This window comes from Prinia subflava, chromosome 4, assembly GCF_021018805.1.
Source record: "Prinia subflava isolate CZ2003 ecotype Zambia chromosome 4, Cam_Psub_1.2, whole genome shotgun sequence".
Classification (NCBI taxonomy): Eukaryota; Metazoa; Chordata; class Aves; order Passeriformes; family Cisticolidae; genus Prinia; species Prinia subflava.
In genome coordinates this window covers 24,695,373-24,711,058 of record NC_086250.1, presented here as the reverse complement: position 1 = coordinate 24,711,058, position 15,686 = coordinate 24,695,373, and the positions used below count along the sequence as shown (strand labels likewise).

Below are 15,686 nucleotides of genomic sequence, written 5' to 3'. Positions count from 1 at the left end.
CCTTGAACACGACAACGCTTGGGGACGATTAGAACCGATCTTTGTGACGGTTTTGGACACTAGATGGCAACACAGGTTGACAAAGGGAGAACCACAAAATGCAGGCGTTAGAATGGGTAAAATTCGCGATTTTTCTTTGTTTTTATGGATCTTGGTGCCCTGTAAGTTGAATTATCAGCCACACATAGCGGTAGCCTCAGTTTTAAGGGAGGTTCTCCAATAAGCAGGATTACAGTAACTTGGCTCACCACGACTGCACCCGGCACTTGAGGGAAGCAGCGGCCGTTGCAATGCTGCTCCACATCAGTCCAAGCAGAAAATGTCCCCAACCAGGAACTGTCCTCCCGCTGCGCTCCCCAGCCCCCCCGGCGCCGCCGCTGACCCGGAGATCGTGACATCACAGCGGTCACGCGGGCCTTCCTGGCCAATCAGCACTCCCCAAGGGCCCAGCCCAGTAGCCCAATCATGAGCCTCACCGCGCGGTGCGTCACTGGCCGAGCAGCGCGGGCCGTGGCCAATGGGCGAGCGCCGACGTCCGCTCCGTGCTGACGTCGCGGAGCGGACGAAAGGAGGGCAGGGCGTGTGCGCGCGAGCTTCTGTTCCCGCCGGCGCGCGCGCGTGGCGGGCGCGGGAGGGAGCGGGAGTAAGGGAGCGCGTAGGGGCGTGAGGCGGCGGCACCGAGTCCAGCGCGAGGCCAGTTTCCCGCTGCGCGTTCCACCGGGAAAGCCAGCGGGGGCAGCGCCAGCTCCCTCCATCCCCCCGCGGCGGCGGGGGAGCGGCCCCGCCCGTGACGCGAGGGGCCGGGCCGAGCGCCCGCCGCGCTTCGGGCCTTGTAGGCCGCTGTCGGCGTGACTCGGCCGAGCCGCGCCGGCCCTCTCGCGTTCAAGATGTCGGCACAGGCCCAGATGCGCGCCATGCTGGATCAGCTCATGGGCACGTCCCGGGACGGTAAGTGCGCCCCGGCCGTGGCGGGGCGGGGAGGAGGGGGCGGAGCCGCCGCAGTCCCGGAGGTCACGCCGGTACCGGGCGGGCCTGGCCATGTTCGCCTTGATTAGCAGGCCCGAGGTCCTTCCCCGCACCCCCCGCGGGGCGGGGCTGCCGGTGCCGTCAGCGGCCGCGTGGGGGGAGCCGGGCACCCCTTCCTCCCGCGAAGCTGCTGGCGGCGGCTACTGTCCGGGTGGCCGCGCTGGCGGTCCTGCGGCTACTGGAGATCCGCTCCTGGCGGTGTCCGCGGCGTGCAGCCTTCCCGTGCGGTCACAGTAGAGGAGCTTACGAGATTCTGATCATCGAGGGGAGGACACAGCGAACCAAAAAAATCCCCCCAGGGCAACAGCCCCTTCAGTAGAGCAGGGGGGGGGGTTTTGTGTCGTTATCCATTTGTCTAAATTCTGGCCCAAACCCTCGTATCAGTCAGTAGGCGGGTATGGCTGTTGATTTCTTAAGAGGCAATGTGAGATTAACCCAAGTGCACAAACTGTTTTAAAATCGAGCCCTGAACAGCCAAATAAAAGTTTACCATCTAGAGGCAGTGATACCCAGAGGGAGATAGGAGGTGTACGGTCAGATTTCAGATCGTTCTGCGATCACAGAGTGAAGAGTATTGCTGTCTAAAGCTTCCCGAAGTTTTTGTCAGGGGGCATGGCGATCAGCTTGAAAGTCTGAGCCATCACTCGCCCATCAATCCAGGTAGTTGTGAAGACAGCTAGAAAAGAGCAGTTCCAGTTATGCTGTGCAGTTGTTAATTTACAAGAGAATACTGCACCCGAGGGTAGGCTGCAATTAGAGATAATTTAAATGTTCTGCATGTCATACTCATACTCAGTTTGTACTCACTCTTTGCAGGCGTGTTTGTTGAAGCTTCGTGCTGAATTAACTGTTTCCCCATGCACCGAGTAGCATGTGGGAAGTGGGACATACCTCGTATGTCCTGGTCATCTCTTGGTACTGGGCTAATGTGATATGACAGGGTTTTTTTAATATAATCCAGAATTTCAGATTAGTGTCACCGATTTACACATATTCCTTGTATCGTGGATGCTTTCTGCTGAGTTCTGAATTACTGTTCTGCAAAGATTGTTTTCCAGAGTAAGGCTGTGTAGTCAGTTGTCATCGTACAGGATCTAATTTGGGGTGATTTTGTCTGACTCCAGAAGATTTTCCAGTACTTCCTGTTTTGACTGTGTATGTCTGTTTAAGCGCTTGGTAAAGTAACATTGTGCTTATGAAACTCAAGCCTTCCCAGTGTTGGCACCTAGATCGCTGTCTCAGTGCTAAGTACCCTAAAACTACACAGAAGGTTTAAGGGGGGGTGGAGGAGTTCTCTCAGTTTCAGAAAGTATTTTCTATTGGATGGTAGGAGAAGAGTGTGATTTACTTGAGGGAGCTGCCCAGAAATGTTAAGTGACTAATGTCTAAACCAGGAAAAGGCATTTCAGGCTATATTTTCTCTGACTTTGTAAGAAGTCAGTTATTGTTTGTATTGACAATTGTATTCCTCTGCTCCTACTCACCGTATAGTTCCTAAACCACACGTGTTGATCGGTTCAGAAACTTAACTGTCTAGAAAGAAAGCATTTAAACAAAATGGGCAGGATGGGGAAGGATAAGGAGAAAAGACCATTTGTTAAACTGGTTTCCATGATTGGATTTGGGATAGTTAAAAAAAAAATTCAGTGGAGCTGGAGCATTATTTAAACTGAATTGCACACAGGGATTGAAAATGAACCTTTTTTTGCAGAGCTGATACTTAATAAATCCAAGGCCAGGCTCACTGAAATATTGCTAACCTCTACAATAGTGGGGTTTGGAGTAATCAGGTTTTTTTATATTCCTATTACCTTTGACAAATAGTCTATTTCTGTTAACGTGCAAATTGCAGCTTTTCATTAGAATATGCCAATTTTTTTAATTTCTTGGTAGATGAGAACTTTCATTTCACCACTTGTCTTCGTTGCCTTTGTTTTTGCTCTGCCTGGCAACACAGTAGAGTTTAAAATAGAGTTTCTGAAAAAATAATCTTTCTTGGGCAATGTTTTTGTTTTATGTTGTTCAGTATTGCCAAAGTACTTTTTAGTTTTAAACTTTACAAAGTCTGGTAGGGTTTTTTTTAAGAAGCTTAGAATATGAAGGCTTAAAGGTCTTATTGTAGAAAAGGTAGATCAAACATTTGATCTCTTCAGTGGGAATAGAAAAAACTCAGAGGGAAATTTAAAACCAGTAGCCATGCCTGAATATATGTAGGGTTTTTTTGGTTTGGGGTTCTTTTCCCTTTTAGGTTATAGTATGATTTGTAGAAAATATGAACATGCTCTGAAAATGGTTTTGAAAATTCCACAGTGAGATCCTCAAACATGGTTTTTAGGAGACGAGCTGTAGGCTGTAATTTGTGGGACAATATGCACACTCATTATAATTGGTGTCACTAGGGCCAGAATGGAAAAGCCTGGAAGATGTAATGATTAAATGTTTTCATGCATTTGCTGTTAAGCTCCCAGAACACCTAGAAAGCACAGTTCGTTATTGATCACACTGATTCAAAAAATACTCACTAAGATGTAAGAATATTAATGAAAAATAATCTGTGTTAGAGAGGAGTTCTTCTCATGTCAAACAGGGCTGCCCAGCATGTGGCCACCCAGAAGCGGGTCTGCTGCTCCAGGCCTGCCTCTGGCTGTGCCCTTTCCCATAGGGCCCTGTGCTTTTAGGCAGGGATAACTGTGAGCTTCCTGATTTCTCTGGCAGCCTGCTTCCTCCCTCGGCTGAGTTTGGGCAGCAGGATAGATGCACTTGCAGTAACACAGCATTGCTCTCTGGCTGATACCTGCCGGGATGGGCTCGGCAGCCTCTTGACAGCTGTTAGGGCCAAGGCCCCATGCTCCATGCCTGCCTTTGCTCATGGGACCAACACCTGACAAAGAGTGAAACTGAGGGGACTTAGCAGGTGCTTCTCAGGACTTGCAGTGAGTTGCAGTTGTGTTGGTGATGTCAATACAAATAAATGTCTGAATGGCAGGAGTGGTTCTTTTACGAACCTGGGAAGAATGTTTATTAATTATTATTTAAAAGCAAATGGGTTTTTTAGAATACATTGCATATTAACCTTCTCTTGCACATTTCTCTGACAAGTGGAAAGTTGAATTGAATGTGGACTGTGCCAAAATTTAAAAAAAATAAATAAATAAAGTGCCTTTGATTTTGATGCTAGTAAAAAGCTGGTTGTTTTTAATGTAATCATGACTGCAGGCTGAACAAAATCCCTGAAATGGCATTTCAGATATTGGTAATCTGCCATACCTACAGAGGCTTTAAATATAAATTACTGAATATATAATATGGATTTTCCAAATATTGAGAAATAGGTAGTGCTGAAAACGAGGTGCTAATCTTAAGTACTTATATATGAATGATTTTGTTTTGTTGGGTTTTTTTTACTGTTAACACTTAAACTAAAGGAGTTTTTATTTCATGTCAATAGTTAAAGGTTAGTTCAAGTTGAACTTTTTGTTGTTGACCAGAGCTGCAGGAGCTGATCATTTAGGAGTACACAGCACATAGAAAAGTATTACTTCTATTGTTTTAAATACTGTTTTTCAACTGTAAAATTGAGTAAACATTTTTAATAGTATGCTTAGGTAAACCCTTTTGCCATCCCTGTTCTCCAGAAAACAGGAGTGAACCTTACAGATAGGATCATAACTGTAAATTGAGTCATTTACAAATTGAGTGAAATATTAACAATTGATATTGGTATCCCCAGGATTGGGGTTTTTTTCCAGAATATTGTTTAAATGTGCAAAGATGGAGAAGTTTTCTGTAAAAGGCCTGGTGGGAAATACTGCATTTTATCTTGGATTAGCTTATCTTGCCCAGGTGTTTAATTTTCCACTAGGTCAGTGTTATAAATACCAATTTAATTCCAATTAATAAAATATAATTTTATTAATTAAAGAATTACAAGACAGAAATTTAGAGACCCCAGGCTACAATAGATGGTACCTTTAGAATCCCATCCGGCTCCCTAGCAAGGCTCCTTCCTCAGGCTGCAGGAGGTGGAGGTTGGATCGATAGATCAGATTGATCAATCAATCAATCCCTCCAATCCCCTGACCGACTGACACAGAGGCTTTTTATCCCAAATTGCAAAATGCATATTCATATTTTTTATCTACACACTAGCCAATCTAGGTACAATTCTAAAGTTCGTAAAACTATGAAAATCAGCGTCAAAACCTATGTACATAGCATATCTATTAACGTAAAACTCTATCTTACTAGCATAAGGTTCTACCTTGTTGTACATAAAATTCATACTAAAAATTATAAACAGTACTCTACTCTATTTTTGTTATGTCTATACTCTATCACTAAGCCTGAAGCTGTGTCCTACACTGAACTAGGACTTAAGGCATGTAAAACTTAAGGCTCAGGGTTAGATTTCTACTTTATGTATCTAAAGCTTTTATATATTCTAATTTTTCTAAAGGTTTTAATTCTATCTCTGTACTTTTCACTCTCTGTTGGAGGATCCATGGAAACATGGACTCTGACACAAAACCAACAATCGGAAGCACAGTGCCGATGCCTGGGATCGACACTGGGTGAACCAGTTACAGCCTGTATCGCACTGTAACCCCCGCATTCACAAATTGGGCCCTTTCGAGGTCCTTGTTTTATATAGTTTATTTGGCCGGCGGCAGAGGATTTCCGCACAGGTCTTCGTTTTCAGGGTGGTTTTTCAAATTCATCTCGGTGGTCCGGCCTGCTGAATGGGGTTTTCGCGCGAAAGGATGAGTGTTACTTTCTTTCCTCCGTTGTATGAATGGGAGACGAAGTCGCGAAGGGAGAGGGTCCCCCTCATAGTATCTCTGGTGATGCCTGGGCATTTCACAGTTCTGCTGCGCCTGGAGGACTGTTTTCCATCTTGATTTGCCTTTCATTCTGATGTCAATAGCGGAGTCCTGATTCCAGCAAGGCATTGTCCTTTTCTGAATAGCGGCCCCTGGGCGTTGTTCGTCCTGAGATTTAGTTGATTTCGTGCCCAGCCTGCTTGCATTTTATTTTGCAGAACATATTTTCATTCTATATACACCAAAACCACGAATTAATTTACCATATTTATTACAGTCAGTTACATGCTCTGCCTTGCTGCAGGAGTGAGTGCTGGAGTCAGCCTGAGGATTAGGTGGGAAGCGGAGGGATCATTACTTGTGACAGTGCAGACACAGCAGATCCCAATGGCCCTGGTGCCACACATCTTGAAACTGCTCAGGTTTGACTGTTACAGAGAAACGTGGTGCCGGTTTGTGTTTTTCAAGTAATTGCCACCACATCAAAATTAGACTACAGCCTGGAAATATTAAAATCTAGCAAAGTTAATTGGATTCTCCTCTCTTAACAGACAGGTGAATTTGTGCATGCTTCTGAGACTTACATGTGGTCATGAAAAGGTTCTCCCAAGCATCCTAGCAAATCTATACTATGTGACTAACAGAAAAATCTCTGGAGCCTTTAGACAGAAGCCATATGTGTGAAGTACCAGTCAGCATCTCTTTTTGCTTCACCTGCTAGCTTTTTGAGCTGAGCTGCTGTGTTTGAAGTCTTTAACTCAGTTCTTCAGCTGTTACTAGTAAGCACTTTTCTTGTTGTAGATCATCTTCTTATATCTTTGAAGCTTATAATACCTTTTTTCCATCTGTTCACATCATAACTGTTTTTTCTAGGTTATGCTTCAGTTATCCTTAGTAGTGGTTAGTAATGTATGTTTTCTGTCCTCATTGTTTGGAAGGAATTGAAGTGACACTCCTGTGCATATTTTAGTCATCCTGTGTTCGGTAGCACACTTCATACGGTAACAGAGGTGTCATCTAGAACTTGTAACCCGTTTTTTTTTAATTTCTTTGTTTTAGTATGGGATTATTGAAGAATGTCTGCATGCTGAACAGTGGTTGGAGGGTTGATGTTGGTATTTGCTGGGTTAGGTAGATTTCGGCTTCCACTTTGCTTCACACTTGGAGGTAGAAGGTAGTATGTGTGTTTAAACTTTGATAGATTGTTTTTGAGGATTTCGTAGCCATTTGGGTAGCTCCAGGCTGAGAGCCACGATAGGGAGCCAGGAGCCTCTTCCAAGAGCTCTGCTTTCAAATAGGGGGCCGCAGTAAAGGCAGAGAAAAATATCTCATATACTGAATTTCGCCCCAAAATGTTGTACTGAAATCAGCTCAGAAATCTGAAAGTAGTCACAACACTCGAACTTCATGAAAAGGTGCTTTATTTGTCAGTGAGGAGTGATCAGGCTTTAAGAGCAATGACTCTGTTTAGTGAATTGTCTGTATTTTCTGGCTTTGTTATAAAGTTCTGACAGTTTAAACCTTTAAAATGATGGGAACAATGAAGGACTTGAGGAATTATTCTCTACTTGGGATGCTGTCTAAAATGGCATTTATGAAAAAGCAAATGGGCATATTCATACCTCAAGGGAAACCATTCTGATATTTGTTCCAATTGTAATGGATTAACTACAGGATGGTTTTATTATATTCTACATTCATAAGTGTTGTTTCTGTCATGGTGTAAAACAGAAGCAGTCCTGGTTAGAAATATGTGTTATTCTAAAAGTGTTAGGATCAGGACATCTCCAGTGTTGATGACAAGAGTATCAGAATTAGCTGCCCATTCACTGTGCAGCAGGAGCAGGATCTTCTGTGCCTGAATAAGCCTCAATTAAGTAATGGTTTTGGATACTGGTTAGACAGGGCTTGCTTTGCGGGTGGAATTTGATACACAGTTTTTAAATACATACTCCACCCAGTTGGTAGTTCTTCTTGAAAAAAGCTTTTAGAGTCCCTTGCCAACATGTTGGCATTCATGCTTCAAAAATTTAAGTGGAAAGTTATCCATTTTTTGTTGATTTATCTTAATTCAGGAAGTCAACAGCATGAAAATGAAAATTCACTTTGTTTCCTTTGCATGGGTTGCACCACTGGTTTATAATTAGCAGTTACAGTTGGATTATAAAGGGTAATTCTCATCAGTGCTTTGGGGTTGTTGACAGTAGTGTATTGGAGAATAGTAAGAGATGCTGGATCAAAGAAGTAATTGTTATAAGCATGTTACTATGCTAAGCATTGTTGATGCATAAGTGTTAGTTTTGCTGGTTTGTGATTAAAGTATACTGAACAGGAATGGCATTGCAGTGGCTTGTTAATAGATTAGACTTGGGAGTTCAAAGTGAATTGTGTACTACAAGTCCACATTGTAAGCCTAAGCTCTGGATGTTCCTTAATCAGCAGTATGCACTGGTCTTGAATATTGATGTTAATTTTGTAGTCAGTATGTTTTATACAAAATAGAAACATTCCTTTAGAATGTGTACATTACTGCCAATAATCTCTTGAATATTTGTGTATCTTTGAATATTGTATCTTTAATATTTATGTAACTGTGTACAATGTCCTTATGCTTGTAAAGATATGAAATGGGCAAGTATAGAACTTTCCTTTGTTTTTTGCTTTTTTTCTTTTCAGTACTGTTTCAAAGTTCTCCATTTACCTGGAAAGTAATCTCTTAGAAAAATGTGGTTTGGCACAGGTATTTTAAGTAAAACTAAAGCTGATGCTTCTTGGGGAAAGTTTAATTTATCCTTTCTCCATATAAATTTTATCAACTATATGATTTTTCTTTTAGTGAAAAAAATGTAATTGGAAACACAGGAATGGCTTACAGTCATAGATGTTGACCCCTGTAATGCCCTGGTAAATTACTTTCATTTCTTTACTGAGCATAAGTCTTAAAGATCAAGTAGTTGAATATTCTGCTATTCTTCAGAGGCAGGGTTAAATAAACTGCTGTTCTGAGCTAATTTAATTGTTTGCCTGTTAAAGTAGGATTTGTAATAAGGTCTGAAATATCAGTGATAGTGTCCTCTTTATGAAGGTTCAAGAATACTTCTAAAACTTAGGTGACAGCAACTACTTGTTGCCTGGGTATATTATTTTCTTATTACAAACTATATAAAGCTGCTTCTTTTTTTTTTTTTTTTTGATACTCATTATTTAGATTTAGCATTCACTTGTTCATTTGACCATACAAAGAAGGTATCAACTTCCCTACCATTTGACAAGCAGGAGTAATATCTTGGTTACCTGCTGTACTGCAGAAATCCTTGGCTTAAGAACACATGCGTTGATGTTGTTGTAGTTCTTAGAAGGCATCTGAGTAAATCTCATTTGCTGTAGGCAGAATGTCAGGTGTGTAGTGGATCCATAGATTTTATTCTTCTCTTCCCCCCCAGCAATCCATGTAGATCCCAGGCCATCACCCACTCAGGATGATTCATCTGTAGGTCAGCAGCAGACTAAATAAATCTTCTGTCTTTGCCAAGAAGTGTGCACTACTTAGGAATATTGGAGCTCACAAAATTCATGAAGAAATAAAAACATTTTCTTCTGAGGCTATCAGACTTGCAAATGAGCTGCCAGAGGCACACAGAAGTCAATCACTGTTAGAATGTGATATATGACACCTTTTCTTTTTGGTAAACTTTTCGTTCTGAAACAGCATATATTAAAAAAAGCGGATGTATAAAATTGCTTTTTGTAGAAATTAAAATGTAAATACCCTGATCATATTTGTAAGGGAACATTTCTAAAAGTTTTTTAAATGTATGAATAAAGGCACAGTGCAGAAAGAATAAAGGTTTAAAATACAAATGCATAAAGTATTCTCAAGACTGTTGTTAACCAGTTTCTGCCACTTCCCCCCCACCAATGCTGTTCTTGGGTTGGTAGTGTGATTGTCATGCTAACTACTTTGATGGAAAAAGACTGTATTTCAGCTGTAGTATCAGTACCTAGTTGTGGTATAGGTGTGAAAAAAGGTTCTTGGAGGTAATATCTGTGAAAATACTATTTGCTAACTTTACCTAAGGAACACAAGTCTCAGCAATTTTCTGGTCTTGGTAACTCCTTGACTCCTGATAGGTTAGTGCTATTAGGCCATCAGCTGTGGGGGTTTTCCTAAATACTTTACTTTGTTGATGTGTCTTTATATAGAAGAATCTTTACAGTCAACATGTATTTCTAGATGCTGTGTTAAAATTGCTGGCAGAGTCTATTATTCTATACAAACTGAACAATCTGGCCCCTTGTTTTATTTATAAAGGTTCAATGTATCTTTGCCTGCCTACATCAATCTGCAAGGGAGTGTCAGAAAGGCCCCGCATTCGCCGAGCCGTGAGTTATCAATAACTTTTCAGATGTGTTAATAAATGTGGAACAAACGCAGTTATGTGTTTAAAAAATAAAGATCCACCTCCTAAAAAGAAAAAAAAAGAGCAAAACTCTTTACTGCAGTAGCAGGCATGATTGTAAAGGGATTACTTTTAAATTTTTAGTAGTGTAAGTATAACCAAGCAGTAAGGTTGCCCTCTAGAAAACCTATTGTTGAACTGCTTTGAAGCTCTTAGGTGTGTGTGTGTTACAGGTTTTACCTGTTGTATCCCACAGTCAAATTAAGCATGTGTTGTTTATGAAAGCTTTTGTTTACTTAATAATCTGAAACATGGCCCATCTGAAAATGTTATATATTAACATCTATACACAGAACAGATATTTAAGAATCTGATTATGTAATAGTAATAAATATTTGACTAAAAAGATACAGGGTTTTTTTCCTCTCTGTTGTAGTTAACCTCAGTAATGAATATGGCTTGAATTGTTCAAGAGATTCAAATCTAGAAGTTTAGAGTTTCAAATCATGAAGCCATAAAAAAAAATTTATTAACTGCAAACTGTATCTACACTCTTTAAAATATTTGATGAAATATAAGAGGCTGCTGTCTGAGCTCACTGCATGTCACTTTTTCTCCCAACAGCCCTTCTTGCTTCAGTAATTCACCAGTAGGTTTTCAGTGATAAGAGATCATATCAAATTATGTTTAAAAAAAACCAAAAAGGCTGTATCCTTAGAGAGATTAAGGTGTTTTTTCATGCCTGTGTCTTAACAAGAAAAGAACCATTGCAATGATCTCTCTTCTGAATTTCCAACAGTGACAATTATGTTATGATTGGAAGGGAAACATGTTCAGCCCTCATCCCCAGAATACCTGCTGGTTACTTTGTTCTGAAGACTTCAGGTCTTGCTCCAAGAAGGGGTTATTTAACCTTGCAATTGGACTTCAGTATCTGGGCAGGTTGATGCTTCTGCTGATACAGGAGCTGCAACCTGCCACAATGAAGATATAATTAAGGTGTTCCAGCCCAACAAACAGCGTGCAGAAGCAAAAAGAAAAAAGGTTTATCATATAGCGATATGCAAACGCCTCTAAAATATTTTGCATATAGGCTATGCCCGTATGTTTGACTGATTTTTTTTTCAGGTTTGTAAGCATTTAAAAATCATTCTTCTGCCAACTCTATGCTACTCCCATCAGATGTGAAAGGGTGCATTGCATCCAAGAGCAAAATCATAAAATGAGTATCAGGTGGGATTTGGTGAGGACTCAATATGTATCATTTTGTGTTTATGAGGCTGCTTTGATATGCTAATTCTTGCATAGAAATATGTCACTATTTCTTGCAAAGTCTGAACAGAGCATTAAATGGCTCACTTAACAAATGCTACTGTATCAAAGTGTTTTTAAGCTAATACTGACTTTCTGGTTTCAAGCACTTTTCCTGCTGCATTTTTGAAGGGGAAGTGTGAGAGGATTTTTAAATAGCATTATAGAGTATTAAAACATACATTTGTGGTTTTGGTGTTATTTGACAAAGAAGCATAGAGTGTTTTGACTTCTAGTTTCCATAGACCTTCAGTATCTGACAGGGCACTGTTAATGCTTTGCATGTCACCTGCAGAACATGTCTGACTACCACAGATTTCTGACCTAGAATGTGCTGATTTCTATATTGCAGGTGACACGACCCGTCAGCGAATCAAATTCAGTGATGACCGAGTGTGCAAGAGCCACCTTCTCAACTGCTGCCCTCATGATGTGCTCTCTGGAACTGTATGTAGCTAAATCTTGTGTTTTATTTAGATAAGTGGAGAAATTGAATTATATTTATTTGTAGTAATTCCTTAAATTTTATGGTTTTCAGTGACTATCTAGCACTCTCTGGTAGTTCAGAGGAACTTTCATAAATAACTAATCTGTGGGTTCTGAAGTTAAATTTTAGAATTCTTCTGTTCTGTATGCTAATTATTACCTAAATTTCATCATTTACTATAACATGAAAAGCCATAACATTACATATGTGAATTGTGGTGTAGCAAAGTGGGCTTATGGTGGTACAGTTGCAAGTAACAGAAAGAAATAAAATATATTGTATGCATAATGACGTTACTTTCTTAAAAATGTATGTTATAGTGGGAAAGTATTCCACAGATGTATTTGTATAGAGAAGTACAGAGATTTTTCTCTCTTCAGAAATATTTTAATGAAAATAATTGAAAGTTTAGTTAATTAAATTTCTGAAAGTTGACATACGTTTAATATGATAGTGACACTATACAATATTGAGTTATTGTGCCATTGTCATAAATTCTTAAGCAATTTTTAAATCTCCATTTATGGCATATTAGTAACTTGTTTGACTTGGACTTCTGCACACTCTAGTAGAAATTCCACTACCTGAGCATAGGAAACAAGGGGTTTTGATAGCTGCCAGTAGCTTTGTCAGTGTGCTTGCGCTTCACCTTGTGATCCATGTTTAAAGTAGCTTATTTTTTGTGAAAGGCAGGTGACTACTGTTTCGTTAATTATTTAATCTAATATTTGATTATTAGAATAATTAATAGTAGAGAGATACAGTATGATGATACACAGAGTCCCATGTATCTGCTGTTTTTAATGCTGCTAGAGTACCTTTTTTCACTGATGTTGGCACATTTTGTTACCCTTTGGCACTGAGCAAAATAAGTACTGGAAAATTAATCTGAAGGATTATTTGAAGTAGTGTTGTGTATCAATGTATATATGGGTTTATTTTGAACCGTTTTGTGCATTACTGTCCAAATAAAATGGGCGGAAAGGGAGAACAATGTGTTTCTTTTCACCTGTCTGTTATGTTGGATGGTGCTTTTGTTGTGTGGTGAGCAAAATAACTCTTGCTTTGGGACATACTGGTGTGCTATCAAAACATACAAAGGCATTGTATACAAAGGCATAATCCACAAGAAGAAACTTGTCAAAGATTCATTTGACAGCTTTTCATTGGGGTCCAATTTCTGTAAACAAAGACTTCTGTAACAGCTGTAAGTGGAGAAATGTTTATCTTCAGAACTATAAAAGTCCTAGGTGTCGTGCAGTAGCTCCTCTTACACGGCAGATCTGTCACATAGGCTGGAGCATCAGACACGGTTTAAGTCCTCACTGGAAGCTTTCTTCAGCCTCATGCCAGATTCTGCTGTGGCTCTTGGAATACTGAAACTGCTTCTTTAGAAAATATCAGTCTTTTCCTTCCTTTTGCAATTAATATACAAGAAAATGTGTTCCACAGTGTAAATCAGGGTGTAGTAAAGTAATGACTAGTTTAATCTTTCAGTGGGAGTAGTAGAAAGGGGATTCAAAAGGCGCAGGCTTTGTCTGGGCCATGTGATGTTCTGTTTACACCTGCAGGAATGGACCTTCTCTCTTAATAGCAGTTTTTTAAAGGGCAGGAAACATGGAGTCTTACTGAACACCTACTGTCACTGATTTAGAAAATTACTGTGAAGTTTTCTCCAGAATTTTGATAGGAAGGTCTTGATGCATCTTCACATTCAAGACCTGTAGTAACAAAAGTTGAGTGACTTTTTTCTTTACTTCAAGTCCATGAATGCTCCTGAAAGAGTAGGTTCTCTAGGGACATTTTATGAGGTTAAGTCTCTACATTGACTAGATGATCAGTAAAATACTGGATATGAATTGTCTTTTTTTGTGTGTGTGTGTCACAAGATGATCTACAATTCCTAGGTACTGTTTATTACTGTTCCTGTCTGCAAAATGCAGACTTGTATATGTCTCTAGTCCACCCACTCTTTCAAAGGCACTCAAGGAGGACATTCACAGGTAACACAAGACAAAGTGACTTATCTGAGTAGGCCCTGTTATTTTAGTGTGTTCTTTTCATTAATGGCCAAATTCCCAAAACTCTGCAAAGGCTTTGATTTCCCTTGACAAAAAAACTCCCATGTTTCTCAGGTTGCAGTATGTATTGGTAAAGGTAGTGTGTGTGTGTGTACTTTTTGTTTAGGGATTTTATTTATGGATATGGTTTTTTTATGTGTGCACTAGGTTTCTGGGTTTGTAGACTTGCAAATTTCAAGTCAAGCAGCCAGAAGTGTCTCTGCCTCGTGGAGGTGATTTTGTGTCAATGATCACTTGGGCACCAGTTTGCATACATAAGTCAGTGGTTTAAGAGTTTGCTCATTCATTTTGAGCTGAAAGTTTTATAATGAGAAATTAGTAAGACTTTGTAAATCCTGGCTGGTGAGACACTGGATAATTTTCCTACTTACACCTAGCAATTTTTTTTTTTTTTTACACTTCATGATTTCTGATGATAACACTTGTGGGTTTTTTGGTTGTTTTGGTTTGAGGTTGGTTTTTTTTATTTACAAAAATGTTTGTTTATCCATATTATGAGACTGGGGACTGAAGCTCCATATGTAAGTGTCAGGTGACACCTCCATAATGGTATGACCTGTGAAGCCGTGTTCTCTGGATGTAAGTAGGGTCTGCTGTCTTCTGCAGATTTTATAAGATGTGTGTGTTTTCTCTATCTTTGTATGTTTCTGAATGAATAGCAGAGTACTAAGGAAAGTGACAAGGTGGGAAGATTTTAAACTAATACCTTTAATAAGGCTATTATTAGGTAGCAGTGTCCTGAATAGTTGTAACCCAGCAGCTGTCTGAAAATCCCAACACTTTTGCACTAATGTGGCTTTCTTATCAACTTGATTATGCTTCCCTGATGAAAAAAGTTTCACAACTACTAGATGTGGTCTTTCAAACGATGGTTCAGAAACTCCTATCTGCTCAGTGAACTGAATTTATATTTATGTGTATTTGTTGAGAAAAATTACTTCTTGCATCTTATTTATTACAGACCTGAAAATAGACTCTCTTGGCTCCACCTGCAGTTAAGCATATCTTTAGATACTCCTAAATTTACTGCATGCAGCTCTTCAAGACTCTTACTGACTAAAACCACATTAATCAAGACCTTGGTTTAGCAATATACTTGAATATATTATTAACTTTAATCTTACTAGGAATGGAATTCAGCTCCAGATTAAGACATCTAAATTTAGATTTCTGCTGAGGAGCTGGGCGTTAAAGCTTGCACTGAAGTGAGAAGGTATCTAGGCAGTGGAGCCTCAAGAAAGATGGAGTTCACCTGCCTATGGGTGTCCCTCTCATGGTGGGCTGAATCCATTTCGGCTCACTGAATGTATTGTCTGTACCTCCTTTTACTGTGGAAGAGAAGTGTAGATAGTTCACGTGTGTAAGATAGATGTTAGTAACAAGTTTCGATCTGTAGTTGATATTTATTTGGCAGTAGTCCCACTGGCTCTGGAACTATTTGTATGCTTAAAAGTTGTGGTTTGGGGTATAACTGTGATTTTATGTTGTACTTCTAGAAAAAGTATTAGAAGCTGTTATATGGCATTGTGTCTGAGGGTATCAGCTTTTCAGTTCAGGACTG

At 40.0% G+C, this 15,686-nt stretch overlaps 1 protein-coding gene across 5 annotated transcripts in view; it reads left to right on the top strand.

Annotated features, from left to right (window-relative positions):
• The first annotated feature begins 539 nt into the window (after positions 1-539).
• LUC7L2 (LUC7 like 2, pre-mRNA splicing factor) overlaps positions 540-15,686 on the top strand; it is a 42,717-nt gene continuing 27,570 nt past the window's right edge. For 2 of the 5 annotated variants that reach the window (XM_063396096.1, XM_063396099.1), the window contains exons 1-3: positions 8,728-8,750; positions 10,159-10,229; positions 11,910-12,004. In XM_063396096.1, the coding sequence (XP_063252166.1) occupies positions 8,728-8,750; positions 10,159-10,229; positions 11,910-12,004 (189 nt within the window). Of the gene's footprint in view, positions 949-8,727; positions 8,751-10,158; positions 10,230-11,909; positions 12,005-15,686 lie in introns of those variants that run through there. The other 3 variants (XM_063396098.1, XM_063396097.1, XM_063396100.1) reach the window with 2 other exon arrangements.